The following is a 9,416-nucleotide window of genomic DNA, read 5'->3' as shown; positions in this document are numbered from 1 at the left end:
TAATACACTGGTGGAAGAAAAGAAAAGGCTGAAAGTGGGGACAGAAATTAAGACGACCCCATTCAGTCCCCTCTGGAACGTTCTGCAAAACTCCGTGAGACCCTGGACCTACAGGGATGCCCTCTCAGGGACTGCCCCGGCCTTCATCCCCACACCTCAAAGATGGACGAACAGCAGCTGGGCAGGTGTCGCCTCGGGCGATCCTCAACAGCCTCTACCGAGCACAACCAGTCCTAGGTCCCGGGCGGCAACCCTGGTCCAGGGGCAGCTGACTTAGGACAGCCTCCCTGTGAACCGCCCTCCCTGGCACGGCGCCGGCTCCGCCCCTTCAGCCCCTAAGTCCGGCGTCTGCGCTTCCGGGACACCCCCACGCTCATGACCCCGCCCCTGCGCTTCCCACCTCCTTGCCCCCTGGACCCGTTCCCACACTCTATGACCGCGCCTCTCGCACTCCAGGCCCGCCCCACGCGCTCCCGGGTTCCGCTCTCCAACCTTTTGTGCCAGGCCCCGCCCCCGCACCCCATGGCTCCGCCTCTGCACGCCAGGGCCGCCCCTCGCGCTCTCGGGTTCGCTCTCCACCTTCTTGAGCCCTGGCCCCGCCCCCTCCTCCGAGGCCCCGCCTCTCGCACTCCAGGCCCGCCCTTGCGCTCTTGGGTTCCTCTCTCCACCCCCTGGTGCCAGGCCGCGCCCCGCGCCCGGGCCCCTCCCCCTCGTGCCCTCGGGAGTCCCGGGGAGGAGTTACCGCGCGGAGGAGGCGTGGCCGTGGTGTCTGCTGAGGCGTGAGCGGCGCGGCCGGGACTTTGGCTTTGACACCGCCTGAGAACCGGAGCCTTGTAGCTGGTGCTGTGTCTGCACCGGCTCTGGCGGATCCCGTTCCCGAGTTGGGCTCGGGACTTTTTGCCGGGATAAACGCAACTGCGGCGCCGCCGCAAGTCTTGGTGCAGCCTCCGCGGCGGATTTCGCCGCCGCTGCCGCCGTCTTCGAGCAGCCCCGCGGCTTCTGTTTGTTCACTCTGAGAGAGCGATGCTGAGTTTCTCCCGCAGAAAGAGCCGGGACAGGCAGACCGAGGCGGCGTAGGAGGCTTCCAGGGCCCGGCCAGTGACCTGCACCTCCGCGGGCGCCTCGACTGGAGGCAGGGTGCCCGCGCTGTCCGGGGCTGGGCTTAGGCTTCGGAGCCGCAGGTGGAAGAGGAACCGGCGCCCCGCGGAGTGGCCGAGAGGTGGTGCACGGGAACCCGCGGCGAGTCAAGTGGGGGGGGGGTCAATAAGCCCCTTATCAGTGCCCGCACCGGTGAGCACGGACTTCGCAGGTTGCAGGTGGCGCTGTGTCAGACGCAGACCGTGGGGGAGGTGGGGTGGCCCTCCCGTCGTCGTGAGCCCGAGTGGGGGTGACCCAAGTGCCAGAGTTGAGAGAAGCCCAGAGGAGAAGCGTGAGGCTGATGGTGATGGGTCTCTTCCCAAGAGAAGCGGTTCGTAGCCTTTTTGGATTACAATGTGGTAAAATCCGGATGTCCTTCCAGATGGGCCAATCCTCATTGTGCCTGTGTTTTTAGGGGCTCACAGCAGTCACCAGCCCCGGACTCCTGGTTACTAACTCTAGCACTGGGTAGGGGGTGCTAATGCAAATTGCTTAATTCAATGGATTTTTATGTTTATTAATATGTTTTATGTTTATTAATTTATTTTCTAGGCGGCCAAGTGAACGGCATGGAGGATTCGGTGTGTCTATAGTAACCACCTCTTCAGCCCTTGAATCCTGCACCTTCCATTTTTCAGTGCTTGTACGCCCTACTGGGCTTCCTCCCAAGCCAGAGATCTCTTCTGCAGCGGTGAGGCCTTCCTGGGCCCTGATCCTGGAGGACCATGGGGAGCACCCTGGGCTGCCACCGCTCCATCCCGAGGGACCCCTCGGACCTGTCCCATAGCCGCAAGTTCAGCGCAGCCTGTAACTTCAGCAACATCCTGGTGAATCAGGAGCGGCTCAACATCAACACTGCCACAGAGGAGGAGCTGATGACGCTGCCTGGTGTAACACGTGCTGTGGCACGCAGCATCGTGGAATACCGAGAGTATATTGGTGGCTTCAAGAAGGTGGAGGACCTGGCACTGGTCAGTGGTGTAGGCGCCACCAAGCTGGAGCAGGTCAAGTTTGAGATCTGTGTGAGCAGCAAGGGCAGCTCCGCGCAGCACTCTCCCAGCTCCCTGCGGCGGGACCTGCTGGCGGAGCAGCAGCCTCACCACCTGGCCACAGCTGTGCCCCTCACCCCACGTGTCAACATCAACACAGCCACCCCGGCCCAGCTCATGAGTGTGCGAGGCCTCTCGGAGAAAATGGCCCTCAGCATCGTGGACTTCCGGCGCGAGCATGGGCCCTTTCGCAGCGTTGAGGACCTAGTGAGGATGGATGGTATCAATGCCGCCTTCCTGGACAGGATACGACACCAGGTGTTTGCTGAGCGGTCCAGGCCACCATCCACCCACACGAACGGGGGCCTGACCTTCACCGCCAAGCCTCACCCGAGCCCTACCTCCCTGAGCCTGCAGAGTGAGGACCTGGACCTGCCACCAGGGGGGCCCACGCAGATTATCTCCACTCGGCCCTCCGTGGAGGCCTTTGGAGGCACAAGGGATGGGAGGCCTGTGCTGAGGCTGGCTACCTGGAACTTGCAGGGCTGTTCCGTGGAGAAGGCCAACAACCCTGGGGTGAGAGAGGTGGTATGCATGACACTCCTGGAAAACAGGTGAGGACAGGAACCACCATGGGTGTTGGGTGTGAAGGCAGCTTGTGCATGGCCTCATCTAGGGATGCAAATGAGTGGATTCTTTTGTGTGTAAGGAGGGTGCAAGAGTTTTTAATCAATGTTCTTGAAGCCTCAGCCAATATTGTTGCTGAGAATGAGCTGTCCTTCTGCTCCAGAATTTTCTGAATACAGCTGGGCTTGTGGTCCATGTCTTGCGTGTGAGATATCTGAGGCTGATTCATGATTTTGGAGTAAGTGGAGGCTGTGTTGGTGTTACTGCTTTGGAGAATGCTGGGTCTACACCAAGTCAGGCACTCGGAGCATGGGAACTGATGCAGTTTTGCATGTGAGAGAGAGCTCATTGGATTTTGATTATTAATGGATGGGAAAATCATATTTGTTCCAACCAATATGTCCATTTGTGCACACAAGATCATCTTACAGGCTGAGTATTTATAAACAAACACAGTGTCTATATTTACCAAAATGCTATGAATGAATCACTCTCCATTCTTTTTCCTTATTTAACCTGAAGCTGGTTTTCAGCCCTACAACGTGTGTAACCTTTTCTGTACCATAGCCAGAAAAAAAGCAAGCTGACGTGTGTATGAAAATTGGCTGGATTTTCCCCATTTAAACCAAAGAAGAGAGTCTAGTAGGATAGGCCGTTACCACAGAGCATTTACATTATTCCCAATACTGCTCTCTGTAGGAACTTCTGTTAGCCCCATCATAAAACAAAAACAATATTGTTTTGGCAGTAACTCCTGCTGTTAGTAAAATAGCATACTGTATAATGTAATCAGGTGTGGGAAGGAAAGAAATATTTGTGGCGGTCCCTTTCAGGTCAGAAGTGCTGTGATCCTGGACTTGAGGTGTTTTGCCCTGCCACCCACCAGGGGTGCAGTGTTTGTGGCTACTCATTGATTTCCTTTGCACTGAGTTGTTGTTGAGGCTGCTGGCAGGGGTGGCAGTTTGGTGACATGAAGTGAACTCTCAGTGAGAAATCACGGTACATGATGGCAGATCACTAGGAAAATTAGTGAGGAGAGAAGCAGGTCACAACGTCTCCCTGGCACTGACCCAGTGGCACGCTCTCATCACTGAGAGAGGGACTCCACACTGGGTCAGAGGGAACTGGGCTGGGGAGCCCTTGAATGCTCTGCCTGCACTGCTGTGTCCTCTCTTTTGCTGCCTAAATCACTCCTTTTGCAGAGTCTTCTTGTGCACAGGTGAGAGCTGGACTCAGCCCCGGGAGAGATTTATAAAGAATGGCTTGATAATTGTGCTCTTTATCCATAGCAGCATGGGTGTATGAATGGGAAATGAGGAGTGGGGAGGCAGGAAAGGATACAGCTGCCCAATTCCTAGTACGTTTCTAGTGGCTCAGTTTGGGAGGGAGGTGATGGATGAATCCATTGTGACCAGGCAAAGAGAACCACCAACTTCCAGCACATTCAGCCAAGAGTGAGGATGTGATGGATTAATTAACCATGGATTCAGCACATTGTTCATGTTTGGTAAACATGAAATAAAGGCCTCAGGGCCTGATCCCCTACAGAGTGGGGTGAGTGCATGGCCTGCGTGACTGTCCTAGGACTGTCCTAGGGCATCAAAAGTTGGTCTAGTGGGACTGACTGACTAGGCAGCCCTTGCCCATTTATTATGGTAGTGGTTTCTAAAGTGTTGTCCTCCCGGGGACCAGCGACATCAGCTACTAACTCAGAAATGTTGCATTTCTGTGTTTTAACATACCCTCCAGGCAGTTCAGATGCACACTAAAGTTTGAGAACCACTAGGTATTAGGCAATCAGCTGTCCCTCTGGGTGTCTCTTGGAAGTCCCTTCCCCTGTACTGGCTTTTCTGGCAAGGTCAGTGAATTCATGCAGAGATTTTCAGGTACAGTTGCCCTCCATACCTGTGGGTTCCATATCCATAGATTCAACTAACTGTAGATGGACATGATTTTCTAGGTGGCTCTTATTTATTTGCATCCTGTATACTTGAATAAAAGAGTTTCCTAACTTCTGGATATGCCCTTGTGCTTTCTAAGATGAAAGCTGGTGGGGCCAGTTGTCACATTTTATTTTATTTTCCTAATAACTCTGGGTTGCAGGTAACACTGGCTTTTATTAATGATTCTTCATCTCTGGGTAAGGAAACTAAAACCAAGTAAGTTAAATAACGTGACTCCATCAGGCAGCTCATTAGTGACAGCTGGGACGCAGACCTTCTGCCTTTAGACCTATGCCCTTTGCAGGCATGCTGTGTTTTGTAAGCATGGCACCTTTAACCTGCCTCTTGGTTAGGCATCCACCCTGTGTCTCACCAAGGGCACTTGCCAAATTGTGAGCCAGTCACAGTTTCTTAAATTAAATCCATTGTAAAGGCATTTTAAAGTTACTCTCAGGCAGTTCCTTTGCAAAGAGAATAGTGGCTCTTAATTTTTCTGTGAATTTGCTTTAGTAGGTGTGTTTTCTTAGGCTGAAGGGTAGCTGTATGGGATGGGAGTTAGTCTTCTCTTACCCTTCTTATAGCAAGTGTGAGCTGTTAGAAACTGTTTTGCAAGTGAGGCATAAGGTAGGACAGCATTATTTGATAATCATACAGTCACCAGGAGCCTTTAGGGATGCCATGCTGGTAGTACAGAACTGACGGGTTTCATTAGACTATTTAGCCAAATCTCAGTCTTAGGCAATATTGTTCCTTGTTCAGTATTTATGGAGCAAGATTAAAGGGGAATGCTTCTCCTAAATATGCTTGCAACATTTGGAGACATTCACATCTGGAATGAAGATTGGTTCATTTTTCATTTTTACTTATTTTTTTTTACTGGGAAGTCATTCTGTTTTGAGAGTCCCTTTGGCTATTGAAAATATAAACCCTAAGGGAGCTGAAAGATAATCTCTAAAAGAAATAAGGAGCTTTAACATCCAGTTGCTCATTTTCCTTGTGGCCTACATAAGGAGAGAACTTGAGTGTCAAAGTCTTTAGCCCTATAATGGCTTAAATCTGTTTTCTTGCCACATGTCTATGGTGTCAAAGCACAAGGTGGATTGGTGCCTAGCAACACACACTGATAGTGAAAAAAGAGATTTTATTTTATTAGACTTGATTAGTAGGATCAATATAAACATAACCCATCTTGGCATTTAATTCATTCATTGAAAAATATGTATTGAATGTCTGCTGTGCATGTATAAGCTAAATTCAGGGATTAGCTTGGCCCTGTTACTTACCAAACTGAAGTCAATGTAGATTAGTTTGTATGGCCCAGCCTCAAAACAGTCTAGTAAACCCAGATTTGGGGGGCAAGTCACAGGGAATGATTGATACAGGGTTATATTTTTCTCATATTAACAATAGGCTTATCCTGGGAGATTGAAGGGTAGGTGGATGCAGCCAGGCATAACATCTGGGGATAGATTGCTCAGCAATCCTCTTAAAGTAGAAATCATGAAATCCATTTTACACTTGTGGAAACTGAGGTTCTGATAGGTTAAATAGCATCTGTGTGGCCTTCAGAAATGTAGATATTGGATTCAGGATTTGAAGTTTGTCTGCTTTCAAAGCAGAGGGATTAGGCCGGATTAGGCGTGTCTTTTCCCAGACTCCATGCCCTTCCAATGTCTCTCACTCCCAGCCATCCACATTTCCTCCCTCCCTTGGGTCTTTGGCCGGTCTTGGGGAGAAGTAGAGCTTCCCTACAACCCTGAGATTATGTCAGGCCTCTGGGGGCCTCTGCTTTTTTCTCATTTTTATTCCTCTAAAGGGTGGGGCTTGGGGCCAGAGGTAGAACCAATTCAGAGGGTGTCGGGGCTCTCCACCCAGCCCCTCAAGTGTGAGTCTGTGACCTTGGGCCTGACTCCAAGGTCAAGTTCTGGTTTTCTGAGCCAAGGAACTTTAAGTTGTTTCTAAATAGAAAGATTGTCAGTAAGAAGAATGTTGTGGATTTGTAAGAGAAGACAGTGTGAATGAATGCAGGGAAGTTTCAGTGTAGGCAGGACTTAGGGTTTATTTCGCTAAAGGGAAAGGTGTTACTTTTTCAAGGAAGCTGGGCCCATTTGGGGTCTGATTTGAAGGTTCTTTGGGAGTTTGATGGTATTGATTTTCTCAGGGGGTATCCATTCTTTTCTTATTCACTCATTCATCCATTCATTCAATCAATTAGCAGATCTGTTTGGCGCTCCCACTAGGTACCAGGTTCTGTATCAGGCTCTGGTAATAAAGTAGAGAACAAGACAAAGTCCCTGCACTCGTGGAACTTCTATTCTAGGCAGAGAGACAAACAGGTTAACCCACAGATCAATAATTACAGATATTGGTGCATGCTGAGGGTGATAGAGGTGAAGCAAAGAGAAGCCTGTTTAGATGGGGGTCAGGGAAAATCTCAGCTGAAAGCTGATGGATGAGAAGAAGCCAGGCACGGAACAAGCTGGGGAAAAGAATGCTCCACGGAGGAACTGGCAAGTGCGGAGGCCCTGAGATTGCTGGTTCCAGACAGAGGGTCAGAGTTCTAGAGTGACAGGTGGGTGGGGCTGCAGAGCAAGGCCATGCCAGATTAGGTGGGGCCTTCAAGGTGCTATTCTTCTAATAGCAGGAGGAGGCCACAGACGTTTAGAAGCAGAGGCTGATGAAACGACCTCTTACCAGATAGTCTGGCTGCTGGGGGTGGTGCATGGAGTGGGTCCTGGGAGTTGAGTAAAGAGGCTATCGCGGGATTCAGGCTAAAGGCAATAATGTCTGGGGAGATGGGGAGGTGGGCAGAGATGAGAAGCCTTTTAGAGGTAAAAACTGGCAAGACTTGCCTGTATTTTGGATAGTGTGAGATTCAGCAGGTAGCTAGTTTGAAATGCTCTGAGGTTTCTAGGGGATAGGTGCAGAGGCACATATAATAAGAAACCCTGGGGCTGACACATGTGCCTCTGTGTTATTTTAACATGATGCAGGGCATTCACCTTCCCCTTCCCCTCGGCCACTGTTGTGCCCTGGGTGTGGGGTCTTAGGTCCATAGCAGATGGAGTATGAGGCGAGTCTGCTTTTTGCAGATGGGGCACCTGACAAGGCCACATACGCTTTTCAGCATCAATGACATATAGAACCAGGGTACACTCTGGGGACTTTAGGTAACTGTTTCTATCAGGAGAGGTTCACATACATTCAGTTCAACACTGAGCAGCTACTTTGTGCTCACTACCTGATGAGGTCAGAAACACAGGCATGGGAAGACCCCGCCTTGTGGTCAGGGAGCTCACTGTCTCAAGGACACACACATTCAGCGGGTATTTCCAGGATGATGTGTGGGATGAGGGAGGATGCGAAGTGTGCTAAGAGACCTGAGAGCACAGAGATTTGGTCGCCGTCTGCTTGGCTCTGCAGGTATGTGAGAACTCAGCATCTGACCAGGGATGAGGGGAGAGGACCAAGTCAGGTGGATGGGAGGTGAGGGTCTAGAGGAAGGAATATGGTGGCGTAGTGACAATTGAGGCTGAAAGTCAGCATCCCTCCTCCTCCACATACACATACACACTGCTGAGGAGGGGGAGGTCCAAGCTGGGCCGTCCACTGAGGCTTATGATCCGAAATAGCCAGGGACATGGCAGGCTTCCACGCAAGGATCCTCACAGTAAGATAATCTGTATACAAATGCTAAGCTTATAAGCAGCAAGCTGTGTGTCATTTTATCTTCAAAATGACCTTCCCCAGCCTGGGCAACATAGCAAGACCCTATTGTTACAAAAAATTTAAAAATTAGCTGAGTGGTGTAGTGCATGCCCGTAGTCCCAGCTATTCGGAAGGCTGAGGTAAGAGGGTCATTTGAGCCCAGGAATTCAAGGTTGTGGTGAACTGCGATCATGCCATTGTTCTCCAGCCTCAGTGACAGAGTGAGACCCTGTCTCTCAAAAAAAAAAAAAAAAAAAAAAAAGTTATTCTACCTTACAAAGGATTTTATCCCAGAATTCCCTAATAATGATCTCTGTCAGTAACAAAGTGATGCATTTCGCTGAAATTTTGTTTGCTCATCATGGACATTCTGGTTTGTGTGTGGTGATTTAAAGCTGGGTGGAATTCCACACTGATGACTTCTCACATCTTAACATCCAGGAAATGCCACAAAAATGTCCTGCTTTACCTGACAGGGTGTTAGTCCCCAACAAATATTTAGGGAATCTTAGCGGCTTCCTCACCTCCTTCTTCATGAGTATACACAGGCCAAAGTTCTTATGTAATGTCTTGATTGACAGCAGCCAAACTGCTGAAGTCAAGTGACCGGGAACCCTGGAGAGGTGTGCTCAGAGTAAACATTTCATTATAAAGAGAAGTCCAGAATCCCTCTTGCAGACTCTTGAATAAAGAAAGCTTGGGTTGGCTGGGTGTGGTGGCTCATACATGTAATCCCAACTTTGGGAGGCTGAGGCGGGTGGATCACCTGAGCTCAGAAGTTTGAGACTAACCTGGGTAACATGGTGAAATCCTATCTCTACAAAACTACAAAAGTTAGCCAAGGATGGTGGTGCACACCCATAGTCCCAGCTACTTGGGAGGCTGATGTAGGGGGTTAGCTTGAGCCTGGGAGGTGGAGGTTGCAGTGAGCTGAGATTGTGCCACTGCACTCCAGCCTGGACACAGAGCTAGACCCTGTCTCAAACAAACAAAAAGAAAACCCTGGGTTTTC

General features: G+C 50.4%; 1 protein-coding gene across 3 annotated transcripts in view; it reads left to right on the top strand.

Moving 5' to 3' along the window:
* Positions 1-796: 796 nt before the first annotated feature.
* EEPD1 (endonuclease/exonuclease/phosphatase family domain containing 1) overlaps positions 797-9,416 on the top strand; it is a 136,082-nt gene continuing 127,462 nt past the window's right edge. For 2 of the 3 annotated variants that reach the window (XM_032286798.1, XM_032286796.1), the window contains exons 1-2: positions 1,155-1,290; positions 1,690-2,740. In XM_032286798.1, coding sequence (XP_032142689.1) covers positions 1,863-2,740 — 878 coding nt within the window. In that variant the 5' untranslated portion in view covers positions 1,155-1,290; positions 1,690-1,862. Of the gene's footprint in view, positions 1,291-1,689; positions 2,741-9,416 lie in introns of all 3 variants that reach the window. The other variant, XM_032286797.1, reaches the window with a different exon arrangement.

Source organism: Sapajus apella, unplaced genomic scaffold (genome assembly GCF_009761245.1).
Source record: "Sapajus apella isolate SASKATOON/1434 unplaced genomic scaffold, GSC_monkey_1.0 scaffold19, whole genome shotgun sequence".
Lineage (NCBI taxonomy): Eukaryota > Metazoa > Chordata > Mammalia > Primates > Cebidae > Sapajus > Sapajus apella.
The sequence above is the reverse complement of the archived record's forward strand: the minus strand, read 5'-3'. Positions and strand labels throughout refer to the sequence as shown.